We start from the raw sequence: 22,965 nt of genomic DNA on the forward strand, positions 1-22,965 counted from the left end.
TGGATTTTTTTCAAAATCGCGGAATTTACCGTTCAAATACTAAGTAGAGACGAGCGGTGAGGCAGCAGCCGGCTGAGCCTCACCATGGATTGCGCAATGACTATGCGAACTGTGCTGGCTTGCTCTGCAGTGAGACTGCATTGCTTCCCTCTGCATATCGCTATTAACGTGTTCACACTTTTAGTAGATGAACTAAATTTCTACAGTTTAGCTGGTGTATATAATGTAGAGTCACTATACATCATAAACACCGTATTAGTGTTTATTTATTTATTTATTTTATCAAAACTGTGTGTATCGGTGACGTGCGGTGAGGTTCATGGCTGGTGAAGCACTGACGTCATCACAGTCAGATTTACAAACATATGAACTCTACAGAGTAGCTTATTCACCATTTGACAGTTAACGTGTTTTGTTTCAAATGTCATGTCAGCATTCTTTATATAAACTGTCGCATAGAAAAATGAAAAAAAAAAATATCGTGTTACCTTTACTTATAAATGAAGTCCATGCGCCGCTCCTTCTGAAGAAAGGCATCGATTCTTTGTAGAGGCCTTCCTTATCTTTCTTCAATTTTAAAAGTCTCTCTATTTCTTTCAATTTAGATATGTAATCCTCCATTCTGAAAATAAGGCCAAGCAACATGAAAAAAATGACTGGATGGTTGCACTTAACTTGCTAACTGTTTACTGAGCCTGGCTGTCACTAATTCTATTATTCTGCAGCCGAAGAGTCGCAAGAAGAATCTCTAATCATCAGCGCCCCCTGTCATGAGGCAGGAGAACTGTGTGCCTCACCTATGCACACAGTTTTGATAAAAATAAAATAAAATAAACACTGCAGTACAGTATTTATAATGCAAAGTGACTTTACATTAATTACACCAGCTAAACTGCAGAAATTTAGTACATATACTAAAAGTTTTTGAACACTTTAATATATGCAGAGGGACAGCAATGCGGTTTCACTGCAGAGCAAGCCAGCACAGTTAGCATAGTCATTGCACTATCCATGGTGACGCTCAGCCAGCTGTTGCCTCACTGCTCGTCTCTAGTTAGTATTTGAATGGTAAATGTGAAAATTCAGTGATTTTGAAAAAAAACATCCAAAATTTGTGAAGTTAAATGGAAAAGAACTTTAAAGTACAAATCACTAAATAAATATATCTATTTAATTTACTTTTTCATTTGATATTTCCATGATGACCGGTGAGGCACGGCCTCACCTGCCTCCCCTGACTGCACGTCACTGGTTTTGTTATCTACAATGTTTTGATAACTACTTAGGTTAATCACAAGGCGAAACCTATGCGACTTGGGTTGCAGCAATAAAAGAAATAAAAAGACACATCGACGTGTCTGGTATTATTGAGACGGCAGCAATGTGGAGCTCAAGACATCTCCTGACTGGCTAGTTCACAAAGAAGTCTAATGACTCCTCTGGGTTTGCATACCTTTCCTATGCTGCACTCTGACTTGGCGTGTCTCATAAAATAGGTGAAAATATACGTTGAAGAGCTGATAAAGAATATTTTACACACAGCAGTAAGGTGTCATCGGCTATTGTACTGTCAAGCCAAATATATATTTTTATGAAGGACAGCATGGTCCAGTGGGTATGGTGATCCATGGCTCTCATCAATTCTCATCCAATCCCCTGAGAGAGAACATGGTTGGTTTTCGGTTTCTTCAATTGCTGGATTTAATGGTGCTTCCTTCAAGCGCCTCTCCCGGCCAATAATTGGTGCAGCCAAACAAACCTGATTTTACTCTTCACACTCTCAGATGAAAAGGCTGAATGGAGGCTTTTAAATAACAAGGTTCCAATCCTGTACTGATCATGTTTTTCCTTTGCTTACCCATACCTATTGCGATTTCAAAATGTGCTACAATTCTAAGCAGTGACAGTATTCCTGAAATGAAAAGACGATGTCATGCTTTCAAAGTGTTTAGAATTGTGTATTGTTTATCTGTACAGGCATTATTTCAGGCACATTGGAAATATTATATTGGTTGTTGTTTCTCTTTGCGTGCCCTATTAATGACCAGCAACCAGTTTTGGCTTTACCCCGCCTCCTACCCAAGGTCAGCTGGCTTAAGAGCCAACACGCTTGCGACCCTCATTAGGATAAAACGCTTCCGAAAAAAAGATGGATGGATATTCATACACTAGTGGAAGATGAACAGTGTATGACATCACGGTAAGTTTTATGTGTGTGCTCTAGAGTGTGTGGCAGTTTGATTGTTCTGGTCCACAAGATCGTCAGTTTCCTTATGCCTGTTACCTCGAGAATATGGACTAGCTTGCATCTGTCACTCACCCGTTGCACGTCTTACACTACTGACCTTTCTTCTCGCAATACGTGACACAGATGTTGTCTGGTCTCTCTCGTCCGCTTGTTCATCTGCCCACAGACAATCAGGTTTGGCACGTGGAGTTGCATGCAGATCAGACAACAAGACTGGCTGCAGTATGTCACCACGCATGTCGTTTTTGACAGTGATTCAAAGGGTTATTTCATCGCCTGAAGAGGCCTTCCTGCGTGCATTGTTCTCTATTTTGTGTCAGTCAAAATTTATATTGATAAAACACACAGCATCAAACAAATGATTTGATTTTGATCAAATATTTTTTTTTCTGCTCGGTTGGAAAAACAACTTGTTGCGATACCTTTTGCATTGCATTGTATTTATAAAACAACAGTTCCACGTGCATGGAGATGCAATAGAAGTGCCATGTTAAAATCTCATTACAATAGCCATGAATATCCAGTTTAGCATTTTATTTAGCAATTCATGAAATGTTTGTTTATTGTTTATTTACCTTGGAGGCATCTTCTGTGGCACGAAATATTGGAAATATTTTAATACATTTTATTCAATCCTACAAATTTAATCCACAGGTTTTAATGTGGATTAAATTTATACTGTATCCTAAAATAACGTCTCGTTAACTAAGAATTTTGAATGTTTTGAATTTTGGGTGTCAAACAATCAGGTACCATAGTCATGAAAAAATAATATCCTTGAGCATTTATTTGAATCCAGGTACTGAAGTCAGCATGCTCAAGACCTGAACGCGTGCCTTATAATCCGATGTGCTTTATATATGGATCAATATTCCGATTTCTTTGACATAGTATTTTAAATGTTCAAATGTTGAAGCACTCTGTTACAGCTGCAGCAGTTGTCAAAGCCCAATATAAATAAAACACGTATTTATCTCATTGTATTTCGTTTAGCACTGCCCTATCTAGTGGATACATAACACAAATGCATCCACTATTTAAGCGTCTATTACAGGGGTCGGGAACCTTTTTGACTAAGAGAGCCATAAAAGTAAAATATTTAGAAATGTTTTTCAGCGAGAGCCACACGCACGCGCGCACGCACATACAAACGCTCGCGTGCGCGCGGGCACGCGCGGACACTTTTCAACAAAATATCAGAATTCATTATTTAAAATAATTGTTATAGTACTCACCGTTAACATGAATGGTTTTCCGTTCCTCGTGTTTGGTAAAATTCCAGGAAAACGATCGGAATGAGTCCAGAGGCGAAGTTACTGCCAGCTAGCCTGCACACGGCTCATAAGCTTCCACACTTGCTATCTGCAATATACTTCTCGCAGAAGTATGTCGATGCTAACGTTAACACGGGGCTTGTTAAAATGTCACTGACATTCAACTGTTTCATCGATGGTATTGTTTCATTGCAAATTCGATTCAGAACATTTTCTCTCCTCGCCGTCTTGCTGGAGCTCAAACACTTTGAAAATATTTCAAAAGGAACAGGCCGAGATTCCCCCGTGCACGCCCGCATTCGGTGATCGAAAGCCGGCTTGAAGACCTCCGCAGACGCCCGCTGTCACACTTCCAGGGAGGCTGCGTCACCCCCCAGCTCACTCCCACCCGATGCGGTTCCCCGCACACACACCGGTGTATTCACGCTGAAGTGCACTCGTTGGGCTCAGTTAAACGGGCGTTTACCTGTTTCAACATGACGGCCACTATCATCCAATCAACATGGCGCTTTCGGCCATTCTAGGTCAGTGTCATCCAATCAAAATTGCGCTTTCTGCCAACTGTAGCCCCAACGGGAAATGAACGGCGAAAAAAAACGACGAAACGAAAAAGTAAATACATATTTTAGTTTTATCGGCGAGCCATATGCAATCATCAAAAGAGCCATATATGGCTCGCGAGCCATAGGTTCCCAACCCCTGGTCTGTTCCATGCACCTTAAAATGCAGTGTCTCCCGATGTATGAAAACAGCCTTGTACTCCTAAATTATTGGCTAGGGTGGTCATATTAGAAGTTAAACAGTTTTATTCCCTTGATTTGCTATTTTCACTCCGATTTTGTTTAATTGAGAATTGGTTTCTTTGTTTCCATTTCAGTCTCACCTTGGTCTCTCTTTTCATCCATCGAGCTTATTGACTTCTTGTGTCGGGTGTCTGCTCAATCTGTCGCTATTATTTATAATGAGCCCCTATATACCACCCTGGGTGTTTGTTCATTCTTTGTCAAGATCTCATTGTTATTGTTGCATTGGCTGTGAAACAATAACTATCCACTACTGCGGATTTGCACATGACCTGTATTTTATAGTCATGCAAATGACTGGATGTTTTTGGACAAGGACCAAACCAGCTCAGATGATGTAAGTGTGTGTTGGTGATATCCAGCCTAAAAGCAAAATAATTGGGTCTGCGCTTCAGGATCCACAGATTCACAGTTTATTATGCTGAAAAAATGGGCACGGCAGCAGACTGTTGCCTTTAGCCCAATTGGCAGCCTGGTGGCTGTTGCTCATCTGTCCCCAAGCCAACAATGAGCACATCACAGATCTGGACTCGGATTAAAGGTTCCTCGCAGTAACAGCTGGCCCGAGATTCGCCATGTCAGTGTTTACAGTTATTTCATCAACTTGCTCACCACTTTCTCTCCAAATAATGAACTACTATCACGTTACGTTTTATTATTGTCTCTTGTCGTGAAAGTGCTCAATCTATTTATTTCCAAGGTTATTGAATAGCCGGGAAGGGAGAAAGTTGAGTAATTTCTTTGTCCACGAACCTCGCTGTCTGAATTGGAAAATGGTGAGTGAGTGAGTGGGTGTTTACACTATTGCACAATGGAACTTCATTGCCATCTATCTATCTATCTATCTATCTATCTATCTATCTATCTATCTATCTATCTATCTATCTATCTATCTATCTATCTATCTATCTATCTATCTATCTATCTATCTATCTATCTATCTATCTATCTATCTATCTATCTATCGCTCTATCTATCTATCTATCTATCGCTCTATCTATCTATCGCTCTATCTCTCTATCCATCCATCCAACCATCCAAACCCACCCACCCACCCACCTATACCTACCTACCTCTCTATCCACCCATCCATCCACCCACCCCTCCACCCATCCATCCCTCCATCCATTGCATCCATCGCATCCATCCATCTACTGTATCTATCTATCTATCTAGAACAATCTTTACCATACCAGCATTACCATATTTCGGGTTTTGCATTTTACTAAATCGTTCCATCTATTTGAATGTGTTAATCTCGATATCACTTCAAAATACAAATATTATGCCCCGTCTGCATGTTTCGAATTAAAAAGATGTGTAAACAGAGCTCAGCACCACAATCTCTTGTGGCCTTCATGGAATGTGTTTGATCATGCTGGATGATGCAGATGCACAGATAATCTTTTAGATGGGTTGTTTTCTCTAAAATTATAATTAAAACAAAGGGGATGTGATTTAGCATGAACGAATATAGCAATGTAAACCTTGGGGTTCCGTGAGGGGATTCATATAGCTTTCTTTAAAAGCTCTGTTCATTACAAAGTGATGACGGCGATGATGACTACGGAACAGAGCAGCATGCATAATTTGGTTTTGCGAGGACAAGTACGTGTAAGATGGTTCTCTCTCCCGTAGGTGACCACTTATTCAGCGAAATAAGGCAGATAAAAGGTTCAATTCTGATCCCTGACTCACTTCCCTGCTCATGTTTAACATGTCTGCAATATTGCTTTGAGGGTCTATCATCTCCTTTTGTCTCACGGACATCCACAAGCTCTTTCTATTTATGAATGCGGGAGGAATATGTGCATCATATTCATGGCCTCTCTCAAACACATAGGTTAGCGGGACAGAACTTTATTAGGTCTAGTTTAGCATTCTTAAATGGAACAGCGTGACCTTTGCATAATGTCGTGCAGACAAACGCGTTCACATTTGCAGGTGTAAGTTGATGAGATAGTCTGGGAGGCAGACAAAATAGATTTACATAGTCTTGGAAGCGCCGGATGTGCTCTCTTGAAAAAAATACATGGAGACAGGATTAATTAATTATAGATGTGGAAACGTGGTCTGAGGGAACGCTGTTACAGTAACTGGAGGGATGGCAGGCGAGAGATGTGAGGATCAAGTTGAGGGGAGAGGGAAAGGGAGGAGGGGAGTGGAGTGAATCTTCATTCCTATACCATCCACAACTTCCATTTTCATTACATGACAGGAGAATGGAAGTTAATTAAACATGACAATGCCGAAGCATTTATTGTTAACCCCTCACTCTGGCTTCACATGCAAAGGCCATAAAATGCATACGAGATTGTGTTGTGTTCACGCCTCAAGTGTAAATCCACAATCGAGTATATGGAAATTGTGGGCAAAATAACTGTTTTGGACCCTCTGTGGTATCAATCTAAAAGCAAATTGAAAAGGTTATAATAATCTCAGGATATTTTTTACTAACCACAACGAAATGATGTTTCTTGTATGTGACTCGATATTGACTCGATGCACAATGCGATTCAATATATTTGTCGACAATAACCGTTTCTTCTGTAGGAACCAAATTGCTTTTAACTGTTGAAAAGAGAACATCACCTCAAGTGTGCTCCTTTTCACCTCGTCTAGTTCTAACCTTCATTTTGATGCTAATTGGACTTGACACTAACGAGCCCAAAAAGCAAAGTGAAGCGTTGCAAGGCCTTTGCGATTATTGCATTTAAATCTAGTCTAGATGTTTTATCCCCACCATCACTGGACAGACTGGTTTTATGTTCCTGACTTACAAAAATGAACAATAATAAATATCTCCTTTGGAAATTGAGTTGTGATATATTAAACTTTTTTCGCATCACACAGTAGTTGTCCTTCTTACTGTATATGACATTATCAGCAGTGTTATTCCAAAGCAGCCAATTGTGTTGTGTTGGGGTGTTTACTTATTTATTTATATCTCCCTGAAAAGGCTAGACTTTGTGCTTTCTCCGTGAATGCAGGTTTTGATTGTCCCCTTCTTGTGTATTCTGCTGTTGCTGAACGCAGAATTATCCAGGATTTGGTTATGTACATTTGCTAGATTTGCAGCCTTCGGGGACGTTGAGTAAACGCTCTTCATATCCCGCCGCATCACCGTCCTGACTGATTGCTGATGACTTTTTTAGGGCACAAGGATGTTAACTTGTTTGTGTATTCAAATAAATAAATAAAGCTGGATATATGTTACTTCCCTGATTGTGTCGGCATAACTGTCTCTCTTTTTGTTTCGACTTCCTGAGCTGGTATAATTTGTTGTGGTCATCAGCAAAGTTCGTGATAAGAACAAGGGCATCTGTTTTTGTTGTTTGTTGTTGTGTGGTCTGCATGGGCGTGTGTTTTATGCTTGTGACAGATGTGGGACATCCTTGACTGCAGTTGAGAAAGTGACACACCCCTACAGGCTATCGTGTTAAAAAAAAATCTTCAGCAAACTTCAATGTACTGCTGTCATAAGAGATCTCTCAACTGCGTTTGGTGAGACTGGATCGTCACAATACCTGACATTGGGTTCTGTTAAAGTGCACACATAGTCTATTCATTCTCGAAAAATTGCTATATATATATTGCTATATACAGTAAAGTCTCGTTATATCGATATTCAAGGGAGTCCGAAAAAATATCGATATAACAGGGACTATCGATCTATCCGATCCTGCGCCGAACTGATTAAACAAAAGCCGCCAAAAGAGGGCAGCCAAGCGCCATATAAGAAACGGAGCTGGCCATTAGCTCCCTTTTTTGGGTGAGAGATGTTCACCCAATGTTGCCTCAAAATGGCACATATAATTCTTTAATGATTGTAAACATGTATGCTTTAATCTTCAGAACTACAGTGTATTTGAAACATATTCATAACTGGATGTGTAACAAGAAAGCATATTATCCAAATCTGAAGCCATTGTTTGGATTCACAAGCAATGAAAGACGTCTTGGCGTGAAGTCATTTTTATTTGCATTTGAATAAAAAGTGACATCGGCTGTCCTTTAATACACAGTATGGAATGTTAATAATTTTCAAAATCATCGCGCTTCAGCAGACAAAACAAGAAACATTGTTGCAAAAAACGATTGCATTCATATACAGTACGTGGGCATGTACATAACACAACAGGGAAACTGCAACGCTTACCTCTTACTGTATTATGTATACAATTTAAAAAAGTCATCAATCTTCTTCTGCTTCCCATTTTTACCTTATAACACAAACACTTCAATCTCGTCTGCTACACACGAGCTAGCGTCTGAAAATGAAAATGGCTCTGCTACACGGGTGCTGGGCACGTAACCAAGTCACCTGACCAAGTCGACCAATGGCGCGACTGATGGTGTGACACGTAACCAAGACACGTGACCAAGTTGACCAATGGCGCGACCGATGGTGTGTCACGTGACAAAGTCACACGGCCAAGTCGACCAATAGCGCGACCGATGGCGGCTCATGTGACCAAGTCGACCAATGGCGCGACCGATGGCGGCTCACGTAACAAGACACGTGACCAAGTTGACCAATGGCGCGACGGATATATCGATATAAACAACAACAATGGCCGGCGGGGGATGAAAAGGAGCACCGTAATAACCGGATTCTCGTAATAACCGGGTATCGTACTAAACGGTACTAATTATACATAAAAAGACTAGAAATGTGCAAGGGAAATGAAAATAGTATCGTAATAAGCGGTACTATCGATATAACCGATATCGATATAACGAGACTTTACTGTACACCTGCCAGCTTTGTTTGCAAGCTGGGAATCAATTCTTAGCATGTGATTCCCAAATTGAAATGCAGCCATCTGTTATGTGCGGGAACTCGCAAGGTGTCTTCATCTTTCCTTTCCGCTCATACATTATTCTGTTTCTTTCTGCCTTTGCCGTGCTGCCATACTGCACAACACAGTTGGGCCGGGCTGTGAGCAGAATTCCAGTCGTGGACCACCCACCCACCTACCTTCATGCACATTCACAAACAAACACACAATAACAATTAGTCGGTCACACGTGAGTGTGCTTGAGTCTGAAAATCCAGCATTTTGTTTATAAATTAATTGGGTTGTACAAGTGTCACCCATCTGTTTTTTCACACACAGCTGTCTAGCATTTTGTTCAAGGAAGTCACAATTCCCTTTTAATTATTTCATTTCACCACAACCACTAGTTGTCTGAAAGTGTAAAACAATAATGAAAGGCACACAAATGCGTATTTACTAAACTTGATTCACAGTTGTAGAATTGAATAGACATGAACACAAAAGCAAAGCAAGGGCATCAAGACAGTGCAGACAGAGGACGGAAGAACATTCACCCAGACCGCTAGACAGGAAACTCCATGCAAGAGAAAAATAAATGACACAACCACCTCAGCAGAGGTCAATGGTAGAATTGATTGCTGATTTTTTTTTCTTCTTACATGCTATGTAGATTTAATGAAACAATCTACATAGCATATATATATATATATATATATATATATATATATATATATATATATATATATATATATATATATATATATATATATATACAGTAAAGTCTCGTTATATCGATATCGGATATATCGATAGTCCCGGTTATATCGATACTATTTCTATGCACGCACGGAGAAAATTACATGCAAACAGGGTCGGATATATCGATAGTCCCGGTTATATCGATATTTTTTCGGACTCCCTTGAATATCGATATAACGAGAGTTTAACGAGAGTTTACTGTATATATATATATATATATATATACACACCTCTATACAAACTATTTCCTGATTTTTTTGTTGACAAAATGTAGAGGGTTCAATAAATGCGACAAATAATAATCTACTCATAAAGTTACAGTGAGACATTTTAAGCCTATCATCTTTATTTCGTCTGCTACTTTGGTTTCTATTCCCAAAGACAATTTCAATGTGTACGTCAAATCCCTTTCAAGTTACGCTACAATTCTTTAACATGCTTTTTGGACAAGCATTTGCCCTGACATTTTCATCTGAAAGTGTCACATTATAGCGATTTGAAAGTTTGATTCTTTTGTCTTAGTCAAAATACATTATGATAAAATACACAGCCAGTTTGACTGATGCTTAAAGTGGGGCTGTCAATTCATGCAAACTACCTAATGGATTCACCTGCCATTAATTGTACCAGACTGCATTTGTTAGCCTCGGAGGAGGCTAACAAATGCTGTCTGGGAAATGTATTGTCTGGGTAGATTGTCGACCTGTTTTTAAAGCAGTGTCTACTTACAGTATATGATTCATTATGAAGAGCTTTCAAGCTTGCATCAACATGCAAAGTTCAGACCATATGGATTTTTAACTCATTTGGTGCCAGCCATTTTCAAAAAAAAAAAAAATACATCCACAAATACCAACTTGAGATTTAATGTGAGGAGTATGAAAATAAATATATCTTTGGGAATGAATTTGAATTGTAATATTTCAGAATACCCCAACAAACCTCGATAGCAAAATGTAAATTTCCGGTGAGACATTTCGTCATGTTTTTGGATCCCAATTTAGTTCACGGACAGGTGAATGACTGAAGCTGTTCTCTTGAATAATTGACCACGAGACAATCAGACAACAATGTGTGTGTGCTCCCCGCAGTCTGAAATTACCACCCAGCAGCAACCTACACATCGGTGATTCCTCTAGTGGGGCTCGATAGATTGGAACACAACCCCCCACCTCATGGCTTCTGTGCCTTTGTTTGTACACACACCAAGCACCTCATTAAGCACCCTCTCTCATATTTTTCTCCTCATGTAGCCAAATAAATGGAAATAGGCTCACAGCATGATCCACTACTATGCATACTTGCATTCTTTCACTATAGCAAATAACAATCAAGCACCACAAAAACACACACAAAACAGTACATATTAAATAAATGTATATTTGCACATGATTCCCTTGTGTTCAATGTCTTATTACATTGTAATGACGCCCCTCTTTATGTGGCCAGTGATTGTTGACATATTTTTTTGCGAATTCAGTTCAAATATATTTGACAAAAACAATGATCTTTAAATGTTCATATGATCATATGATAGTTAAATCTTCATGAACAAATGAGTTTGGCTTTTACTGAACTGTGTTCAACAACAGGACATAGTGGGCACAGACCACACTTGCACTGCCTTGAAGATCATTTCCCAAGTACACACTGCGACTGCATACACTTTTTAATTTGCCATAACTGATGACCAAGAAATTGTATTATGTCAGCCGCTCACTTCTCATTTATTAAAACATGAAAACCCATGTACATCATCAGTCAAATTATGAGGAAGTTGAAAGTGTGTAATCGGCACAAAGTGAGGGTAATCTATTTGTTGAAAGTGGTCAAGCGCTGACAAAAATAAGACCTTTGACCACAACAATCTCATACATTTTAGTTCAGCTTACGTTCTAAAGTATAAAGATTATTAAATAATGCATATGACTGCCTTGGATGCCTTCCATTTTGATTAGCTAAAGTGCAGACTCATTTGGAAAAAAGCAAAGTGACGATAATTAAAAATATCCGTTCACAGAAATATAGCTCCTGGTGTCCGTATCTTGTTTATGTGTGTGTATTGTCTTTGTTTCCTGGAGTTGAGGCCTTCACCGCTGTTTGTGATTCTTATTTTCTGGAGCGAGATAGCTGGATGAGTGGAGTGTGCCATTTCGGAATGGGTCCCTCAGCCAGAAGAATACAGCAGGGCATATGTCTCTGTCAAAGCATAGTTGACCATTGAGGTATATTTTCTTGGGCGCAACTGGGATGTCATCGAGTTTGCCTGATGGGACTGGGTGATTTTTGGTATTTGCCTTTTATAGACTGCTCCTACTTTGGCATTAAACTACAATGTATCAAGTGAATGGAAATCATGAATGAAATAATAAAATAGACACTGTTTATTGAGTGTGCAAATCTACTTGGTGATGCTAACGGTTTAACGTACTTCTGAGACTTCCATCACCAGCAAATTAGATAGTTGAAGAATCTGTAGTAGTAGTACAATCTTAAGTATTGCGCAAAACAATAATACAATAGATTTGAACCGATACACATTCAGCAGAAATTGCAGCATGATAGGTTTCATTTATCAGATTTAGTGACACATTAGCATAGTACAATTTGGATGTTCTATCATTTTCTTCTTATGAGTCCTGCAACAAAACAATGCATAACCTCAACAGTTTGACCAAAATTGAATATGTGTCAGAAGCTATTAACTATAAGTGGAAATACTTTGTTGCTGCAGATAAATGATCTCTCCCTCTCTCTCTCTCTCTCTCTCTCTCTCTCTCTCTCTCTCTCTCTCTCTCTCTCTCTCTCTCTCTCTCTCTCTCTCTCTCTCTCTCTCTCTCTCTCTCTCTCTCTCTTATTCTCTTTCTCTCAATCTCTCTCTTATTCTCTCTCCCAATCTCTCTCCCTCTCTCTTTCTTTTCAACAATAATTCTAGTGCTTCTTACAAGCATCTGACAAAGTCAGAGCTTTGCAAATTATTTTGAGAGAACAGCTTTGACACAATTGGGAAGATCTCAAACTGGAAGTGAGTAGCCCACACGGCAAGTCTTCTCTAAATGCACCAGTGTGGCTGTTAAGTTGACAATTCTTCAAGACCAGATTTCTTTGAGTGCACTAAATAAAGTGCAGACATCCCTGAACTGTTTGTATTACGGTCCCATACAATTGAAAAAGCTCCTAAATAGAATTTGCGTGAACTCAATATGTCATGCTTAAGAAAACGTACTGTTTTTGCTGTTAATGTTCATCAAGATCGGGGCCTTATATTCAAATTTGCACGCCATGTGTGCCTTTAAGAATATTCTTGAAGAGTATGATCTGGTGTTCGGTTATCTACTGCGTGTGAGCCTAGTTTTCCAATAAATCTCTTCACTCTATTTGTTACATCACAACCAAGATAAACAAAATGATATTGTATGATAGGTGGATGTATAATATACAGATAAATAGATGGACAGAAAGATAGATGGAGAGATGGATGGAAAGAGGGATATATAGATGGATAGATAGATAGTTTTGGGGATGCTGTGCCATTTATCACTGGTAGGACACTGCTCACAGGGCTGTAGAGATGCAGTGTTTGAATTATTAATGCTCAATTTCCCCACTCGCTACTCTCAACTCCCATTCGCTTTGCTCTTTTTGCATTCTTCTTGCTCTTTATGTATCTCTCCCTTCTACATTGCACTGATAATCCTGCTAGGCTATACATCTGCTGTTCTTACAGTTACAGATATAGGGGATTTTATGGGACCCACAGCCCGACCTAGAAAGTAGAATAACACCAAGTAGGAACCCAACGTGATAGCAAGTGAAAATAGTCGTGAATGGTCATCGTTTTCTTTGTCTGATGTCTGACGGTAATGAGCAAGAGAATAATGTAACGTCTCAAATGGATACACACTGCTAATGTGTTATGATCGGGCAAAATCAATGCTATTTGATTTACTGTTTTGTATTTCAGTGTTACGAGATGACTTCAGACAGAACCCGCAGGATGTGGTTGTGGCCGTTGGTGAGACGGCCACTCTGGAGTGTCAGCCGCCTCGTGGGCATCCGGAGCCCACCACCTACTGGAAGAAAGACAAGGGTCGTCTTGATCTTAAAGATGAAAGGATCACAGTCAGTTACTCACCTATCTTTTTGATTTTTTTTTTCTTCTGTAAATCACATAACTAGTCTTACAGAATTCTGTGAAGGCTCTGTAGACCATTCAAATACAGCACGCTACATCATGTAACACCCTATTGATGGGCAAACAAAAATTAGTATTGCGTTCTGGGAGCGATGGACATTCAAATCATGAATATCCACAAACAAACACCACGGAAACACACATCCACAGGCATATATATCCTGCATACACGGTGAAAACCATGTATAGAAATGTTGACTTTCTTCTTTTGGTCTTTTAACTAATGTACTATTTGTGTGCTATCTGCAAATCTGCACCACAATATAATAGACGAAGGTTATCAGCTCTTTTATTTTTTACCAAAGAAAATAGAAATGGGAACCCTCTGAAAGACAGTTCATCTTATTGTAAGAAATGTTCTTTGCTTTCTTTTCAGGTTCGTGGAGGAAAACTGACCATCTCCAATACACAAAAGACTGATGTCGGAATTTATGTGTGCGTGGCCACCAACATGGTCGGCGAGAGGGAAAGTGAAAAAGCTCAACTCTCCGTGTTTGGTAAGAACTTGGGGATATAAAGGTTCAAAAAGCAATAAAGCATGACTATGTCAGGTATTAACTGCTCACAGTCACAGACAGTATTTATCCGCGTCTTAAGAGGAAATTTTGGTTCTGTCATATACAGTGTTCATGCACTCTCTCTCACTTCCAGAGAGACCGGTATTTGTGCAGCGGCCAGTGAACCAGGTGGTCTTAGTGGATGAGAGTGTCGAGTTCAGGTGTCAGGTCCACGGTGATCCGCCTCCAACTCTGCGCTGGAAAAAGGAAGATGCGGATATCTCCCGCGGCAGGTGAGGGAATCGTGTGAGTGTGTGTTGCGCTTGCTTAATGAAGGCTTGTGTGCACATTACTGCGGTAAATGCGATGACGTGGAGTTGCCGAACCAAATCTAATGAGTCCCTCAAGATGCAAAGAAGCAATTGGACATGTTACTCTTGGACTTTCATCAGTGTGGCAGAAATCATTTATTAGCCGTGGAGAATCTCATTATTTGCTGTGTGAGCGTCTGAGCTCATCGCAGAACAAAGTACCCCCCCCCCCCCCTTTGATTACTTCAAACTCTCCAAACGCCGCAGTTTCTTTTTATGTTGCACGTAAGGCTCATTTTGATGCAGCGATAAGCCTTGTGTTATAGGGCCCTCTGTGTTGTTTAATATAAAGTAATCCAATACAAGACCCACTAGGAATAGTATAAATATGAAATCAACATTCTCCCATCAATACAGACAGACAGAACTTTATTCTTCAAAGTTTTGAAGACTTGTGTTCAGGCGTGCAACATTTTACGCTTCGATCCTCACTATCCACATTGTAATAAAATTTATTTGATGTTTTCTGTCAGGAATTATTAGCCACTGTTGACCAATTTGGACTCGAGAACTGGAAACGGTTTATATTGAAGTTGATTTGAGAAGACAGTAGTGGACAAAATTGTGTTTTTTTTTTTTGAAACGTTAAAGAAAAAGATAAGACTGGGATGTGTTTGTAAAGCTAACCCGTGCTGAAATGCAGACTGAAATGAAAAGTGGTTAATGTGAATGAGCAATATCATGTTTGGTGATGTCACTGCCCTTTGACGAAAGAAACATGTCCTTTTTATCACCCTTCCTTCCACTTGTCATCCTCATGGGAAATTTGAATCTGGGTCAGAGATGTTCTGTGAATGGAGTCCTCACCCAAGTTTGGAACGACCCTACGGTCCCTTCCATCGATATTTTCCCCACCCCTGCCCACATGCTCTTTCAAATATGACTTTTCTCACCCCTTGTGCCATTTCTCTGCCTGACTTGTCTTCTGTGTGGAAATCAGCATGGATGGCTGCACAATTTCACAAGATCTCTCATGCCAAAGAGACCCCAGAGAGAGGTGGAGCTGACTCTTTTGCTCCTCGACTCATTCAGAGTTGAGCCCCCTCTTATCTGAGCAGCTGAGATGTTTCTTTTGTTCTCACTGAAGCAATTGTGCCCTTATAGTCTAGAATTCTGCATCAACACTATGAATTAGTCATTTCTTACTCGTCTGCTCATTTGCCGAATTCAGTTTGTCACAGTGTACCACTCCTTTTCTCTCAGACGGTTTGTCCATTTGAGTCAAGCTCTGTGCCTTTACGTCTCTCTCTCTCTCTCTCTCTCTCTCTCTCTCTCTCTCTCTCTCTCTCTCTCTCTCTCTCTCTCTCTCTCTCTCTCTCTCTCTCTCTCTCTCTCTCTCTCTCTCTCTCTCTCTCTCTCTCTCTCTCTCTCTCACACACACACACACACACATTGGCATGGCACACTGCACATCCCACACCACAGTGGGTGGTTCAACATTATAAATATTGAAAGAGTGGAACAGTCAGGGTTCCAGCTGAAAGCACCTTTAATTTTGCCATGCCTTCGTGATGGCGTAATTGCTCTGCTCATTTTGTTTCTGCACGTTGGGGAGTCTTAAGTGCCTCCGAAAAGTGAGGTGCCTTCAAACAATCCACAATGACAAAACCTTTGAAAATAGGTTTTTAATACGACATTGGTTCAATTATGGGTTATTGGTCTATTTGTATTTGAGAAGAAAAATAAGCCTCCGCCCAGGAGGTTAGATTAGTATGGTTTTGTTTTGTGTTAAACTGTATCTGGTTTCGATATATCAACAAGCATTTATTTTCGAATGGTTTGGTGGGAACATCATTACATCATGCAATGATGTAATGATGAGTTTAGTCATCCACTCATGGGGGGCATCAAGCGATCCCCTAAAATTTCAGGAATAATCTTTGTTTGCTGGAAAAAAAGTAAACTATTGACTTATTGATTTGACTTTTACGACCATCCATGTCTCACAAATGCTAATTATGTGTTCATAAATCTGCCACATTTTGAATAAAAAACACATAAAATACAATCAACGTTATTGCTTTTTCTTTTGCTTGCAAAGATCCTCGAGACGCTAGCTCAATGGGGACACAGACATGTCAAAAATAACCTTGTCAACATAAGACAACGGTCATGCAAAAAAGATCTATCTATCTATCTATCTATCTATCTATCTATCTATCTATCTATCTATCTATCTATCTATCTATCTATCTATCTATCTATCTATCTATCTATCTGTCTGTCTGTCTGTCTGTCTGTCTGTCTGTCTGTCTGTCTGTCTTATTTTACACAGCTATAGCGAAGGTAGCATTTTAACACACATGTGTACCTGGTGCAATATATAAACCTAGTGAAAAGTGATTTCAACACCCCTCTGTCGCCAGGTATGACATCAGATATGAAAACAAGGATCTTTTGCTAAGGATAAAGAAAGCCGCCGTGAGCGATCAGGGAACCTTCACTTGCCTCGCTGAGAACCGCGTGGGTAAAGTGGAGGCTTCTGCTTACTTGACTATCAGAGGTGGGTAGCTTGCGCTCTCTTTCCTTTCCCAATTTTATTGTGACTCCCAACTCACACAGCAATCACTCTGTTATTACACATTTTACAGGCGTTATTGCACCCCTGCTAAAAGGTTGAGTTTGGCCTCAAGCTTTGTTTTCACATAATGGAACAATACGCTTAATAGATTTACATTTCAAACCCGAGAATGAGTATGAGCACGATGTTGAAACCATTTATACTTGAGGGGTTTCCCCACCCTCTCCATATTTGTATTCATTGACCAGCCAATTGTCTTGGAGAGTCATTTCATTTAGCTTTTTTTTTGTATTCATTGACATGTCTTATTGTTGATATTAAGAGGGAGCTAGGCGCACCATGGTAGTGAACAGCTATATTTTCTTAACTTTTTCAACACACTTCAGTTATAAGAGTTGAGACTGAAAAAGCACCTTTTAGTTTAACACCATTGCGACTAGCTTTTGTGGCCCAAAAGTAATTAGCAATGTTTTTTGGGGATTGATTCATGGCATTGGTTCTTGTCCTTCTATCTAACGTGGTGATTGAGTGCCATCTGTGCCACACAAACATCATGGATGCAAACCCAACGCCATCTCATTCATTTCTGATTTTCATTATTTGGCTTTCTTTCCCTCTCTACTCCTCTGCTTTGGTTCTCTCTGTGTTGTGACTTAATCTCACCCCCACCATTGTTGTCACCAGTTCGCCCCGTTGGTAAGTAACAGCTGTAATAGCCATTCTGCATGTGTTTTTCCCATTTAGTTTTATTTTATTTTTAAGTCACGCTTTGAGCACTGCTCCGAGGATCCATTAATGCCATCCATCAAAATGATATTTTACTGGCACCTCTGCCTTGTCTCTCAATCACGAACTTTCCCACTTCGGAGCCACCGAGAATCAATGGATGTACTGTGTCACTTTAGGTCAACATTTTGACTTTGATGAGTGAGGCACCCTTATAGTACCCAATGTTCTGGTAGACAAATTGTGTGATTAACAAAGTGATATTTCAAATAATATCCCTTCTGCATGACCAGCAATACATGTGAAACAACTGGAAATAAGCTACTGTAATGTAGGCTACTGTAATATTCAGAAGCGCCCCAGTTTGTGGTGCGACCCCGTGACCAAATTGTGGCTCAAGGACGAACGGCGACCTTCCCCTGTGAGACCAGAGGCAAACCTCAACCCACCGTGTTTTGGCAACGAGATGGCAACCAGGTGAGATTTTGGCACAATGTTGTCTGTCATGCGCATGCAGCTCATGGTGGGTGATATATTGTTGGTATCATGCTAAGTAAGACATCAATATTGCTGAGGGGTGGATATTGTATTTAACAAAGAAATAAATACAATTAAAATCTTTAACTGATCAAAACCAGGGTGACATTGTGAGTGTTTTTTTGTGGCTCACACAGATAATAAAGTGGTCATTCATCATCAGTTGATGCTGTTCTGACCAGCCGGCTCACATTAGAGTCATTAGATGTAATGAAACCAGGCTAATGTCCTTTCCTGCCAGCTTGTCTGCTTGGGGTGCAGAAACAGACAAAGCTGATGCCTTAACGCTCCTCAGTGCAGCAGAAAAGCTGAAGGACATTCTGGGGTGCTCAATGACGGTGCATTATTTTGTAAATTATTGTAAACTTGACCTGAAATGATTTCTTTAAGTATTTTTAACAAGTTAAAATGTCCAGAAGTCATCAAAATGGGCTGTGTGGTCAGAAAACAAAACAAAACTTGGCTCTTCATTGATTTAAATCATGGCCAGTTCGGTCCTAGAAATGTATTTTTTAGGAAGGGTGTGTCGCTATTTCCATGTATTTATTTATTTATTTATTTATTTATTTATTTATTTATTTATTTAATCGATGCACATGCACATCTTACAGATCTGTAACGACGTGCTACCTTTAGTTAGGAGTTTTACTTTCCAACTTCACCCCCGTAGGATCTTCTGTTTCCCAGCCAGCCAACACAAGGCGACAGTCGTCTGTCTGTGTCTGTGAATGGAGAGTTGACCATTTCATCAGTGCAGCGTTCAGACGCAGGCTATTATATCTGCCAGGCCCTCACTGTAGCAGGGAGCATCTTGGCCAAAGCCCAGCTGGAGGTGGCAGACGGTGAGTAAGGAGACCAAATCGTGCACACCCACTTCATCTAACACATCAAAGTTAATCAACACAATACACAGAACAAAGCATTGCATATTTTGCATTTCCTTCCAATAATGTGTTTTAGGAATCTTAGATGACACATTCAGGCGTTTTGGCGAAATCATAAATGTCAGCATCAAGTGCAAAACCGTTCCCTTCTCTGCATTTGTGTCTTTTAATGCTTATGGAGACAGACAGACTGAAGTGGGCATGGGTGCTTTAAATATGGGAATTATTCTTGGTCTTAGAACATTTTATTGATGCACTTCATTTGTCTCATACAGACTCAAATATAGCATTTGATACCTCTGTGACAAATGGGTTTACAGAATCTAAATAATATGTTTGATTTTTTTGTTTCTAACATTTGGTACATAAGTCAAATCTCCCCTTAAATTACTTGGACTTTTTTGTTGTTAGTTCCCACGCTTTTATGATATAAAAACATCTTAATTTATCAATTTTTATACCTACACCCTCTGAAAAAAAAATATTACTCAAAATTCATGTAAATGTCAATGTACAAGATCCCAAATTAGAACAGCACCTCCATGTCATTGTCTGTCGACATTAGCATAACGTTTCAATGTAATCATCGTATTTAATCTCTCAAACTATTCATTCACAATGGAGAGTTAAGCAGTAACACATGCATTGATTAGCTAGTGCTTGATTAGAGGAGTTAATCACTTGTAGTCGTGTGTGTGTGTGACGGGCCGGTGCAGCACTGAATCTGTAACCATTAATAATGATCTATTTCCATTATTGCCAAATATCCACTTCATTTAAAAACGTTTCATACAACAAAAATAGCATATTGGGATGTGTATATGATACTGCATATAATTGTGTTTGTCTTTAAAGTCATTTTGATTTTAAAAGAAAAAAAAAAACAAACGGAAGAGGAACCCTGTTGTAAACACTTGTGAATAAACAGACAGAACTGATAACAATTGAAAGCAGCCGGGGGAGTTGTTACAAGGCCTGGGGAGAGCACCAACACTCCAGAAATTACTGTTGCACCACGCAGAAGCTGTTTTCTGGATGATACAACACACTTTAAAAAGCTTTTAAAGCGATGTATTGTTGTCCTCCTTGGCATGCTAATTCACAGGTTTAATTTGTTGTGGTGGAACGGAGGAAAGGGCCAGGAAGTTGGAAGCGTCATTGTAGGAATCAACAGAAAAGCACAGATTTGTTGAAAGGCGTTCGTTACCCAGAAGGGATGGTAATTAACACTACGGGTTAAGCATCATTAATCCTCACCTAGGAATTAAAACTGAAAGGTGTGATGCTGTGCCATGAGCACACTGCTCCACTTTGGAAAACAGTCGCTTCCATACAACCAATCCATCAGATTGCGTTTTAACATATTGGGACTGCAATTATTGCAATCACTACTTAGCACCTTCTGATAAGGTCATGCAAAAAAAGGCGACATTGTAAAGGGGCAAGAGCAAGTCACCAGCGGATGCTAAGACGATGCCTTCAAAATTATAGTTCAAGAAAAATGTTCAATAATATTTTTCCTTCATAATTATCCTCAGCTCTTAAGGACCGCCCACCTCCAATCATCCGTCAGGGCCCCTACAACCAAACACAGGCATTAGGGAGCACGACAACGCTCAGGTGTCAGGCTTCAGGAGACCCACAACCCACAATTACCTGGCGAAAAAACGGCATCGGTCTTCTAGGAAAAGACACTCGGTTTTCCCTGCTGGAACATGGGAGCCTTCAAATACAAAGTGCCAAGGTGAGTTGCGGTGATTCATTTGTCCTCATTATTTAAACATGACTTATATTTCGACTGTAATTGAGTCAACCCTGAGTTATTACACCACGAACATTCACAAGAGTATGACCAGAAACACAAGTCAGATCCAATTGACCGTATCAACCAGCCGTGCTTTATAAAGTTAATATTACTCAAGTTTTGATTTATAGTCAGAGGAAATTATTTAACACTCTGTTTGTTGTTGTGGTTGTGGTTGCACATCCATTAAAAAACATTCTGCATCACGCTAAGAGCTGTTTTCAATAATTTGACTCGATCCAAAGTACTAACATCAGAATCAGAATCAGAATACCTTTATTCGTCGCACAATGGGGAAATTTGCAGTCCATTTGCAGTCCATTTGCAGCAATTGAAAAGGGATGGGGTAGGGGTGGGGGTGAAAGGATAGAAAACAAGATATTCTAAGCATAACAAAATAAAGTGTCAACTGTATACTGTGCAGATGTAAATGTGCAAAACCGTTCCATAAGAAAAACTGTACATAGTGCAGAATCAAGAAATGCATTTTGATATATTGCAACAACCAACAAAGTGTCCAGTTTTTTTTCTTTTTTCACATGTGATCATTGAGAATTGTGAAGCCTGACAGCAGTCGGTAGGAACGAGCGGCGGTACCTCTCCTACTTGCAGCGCGGGTGTAATAGTCTCTGGCTAAAGGAGCTACCCATTGCTGTCAGGGTGGGCAGGAGGGGGTGGGAGGGGCTGTCCATAATAGCTTTTAGTTTAGCTAGCGTCCGTCTGTTGCCCACCTCCTCCAGAGAGTCCAGCGAGCAGCCCACGACAGAACTGGCCCGCTTGACAAGGCGCTCCAGTCTTTTTCTGTCCCGGGTGGTGATGCTGCCTGACCAGCAGACAATGCCATAGTGGATGGCTGATGCCACCACAGAGTCATAGAAAGTCTTTAGGAGTGACCCCTGAACTCCAAAAGACCTCAGTTTCCTGAGTAGGAAGAGGCGACTCTGTCCCTTTTTGATTAGGGCATCCGTGTTTGTTGACCAGTCCAGTTTATTGTTGAGAGTAACACCCAGGTACTTGTAGGAGGTCACTCTCTCAATGTCCGAACCCCGGATGTTCAATGGTGCAGGTGAGGATTGTTTCCTGCAGAAGTCCACCACCAGCTCCTTGGTTTTCCCCGTGTTGATCTGGAGGTGATTCTGCTGGCACCAGTCCACAAAGTCCTTTGTGGACATTTACATTTCAATTGAATTTGCAATACACAGTAATTCTGAGTAGATTCTTAATTTACTCCAAAGTGATGCAATTGAAATGAACCCTAGATTCCATGGGCAGTTTGTTACAAGCGAATGACACCACCCAGCCTCATCAATACAATAAGGGCTTCATTATATATGACTTTATACCGCATACTTTCTTCAACAAAGCCTTACACTGCACTACATTGAGATTTATTTAGATGTGCATCACAATGTTAACCATTTCATCAATTAAATGTACACTCAAAATCTGGATGTTGATGTACTTTTAATTTTTGGAACATATGTGATGACAGTTGATGGAAAATTTGAATGAACAACAGTGCCATTTAAAAAGATAATGGATCATATAGTGTACGAGCAGAAGTC

The 22,965-nt window shown here is 40.0% G+C and overlaps 1 protein-coding gene across 1 annotated transcript in view; it reads left to right on the forward strand.

Annotated features, from left to right (window-relative positions):
- The window catches only part of LOC148886295 (roundabout homolog 2-like), a 68,201-nt gene that overhangs the window by 21,810 nt on the left and 23,426 nt on the right, over nt 1-22,965 (forward strand). Inside the window, exons 3-10 of the mRNA XM_089017029.1 lie at nt 13,830-13,987; nt 14,437-14,557; nt 14,712-14,850; nt 17,295-17,431; nt 18,134-18,145; nt 18,528-18,652; nt 19,383-19,554; nt 21,135-21,340. Of these exons, the coding sequence (XP_088873155.1) occupies nt 13,830-13,987; nt 14,437-14,557; nt 14,712-14,850; nt 17,295-17,431; nt 18,134-18,145; nt 18,528-18,652; nt 19,383-19,554; nt 21,135-21,340 (1,070 nt within the window). The remainder of the gene's footprint in view (nt 1-13,829; nt 13,988-14,436; nt 14,558-14,711; nt 14,851-17,294; nt 17,432-18,133; nt 18,146-18,527; nt 18,653-19,382; nt 19,555-21,134; nt 21,341-22,965) is intronic.

The sequence above is a fragment of the Hippocampus bargibanti genome, linkage group LG16, assembly GCF_051943395.1.
Source record: "Hippocampus bargibanti isolate YZ-2025 linkage group LG16, ASM5194339v1, whole genome shotgun sequence".
NCBI classification, from domain to species: Eukaryota; Metazoa; Chordata; class Actinopteri; order Syngnathiformes; family Syngnathidae; genus Hippocampus; species Hippocampus bargibanti.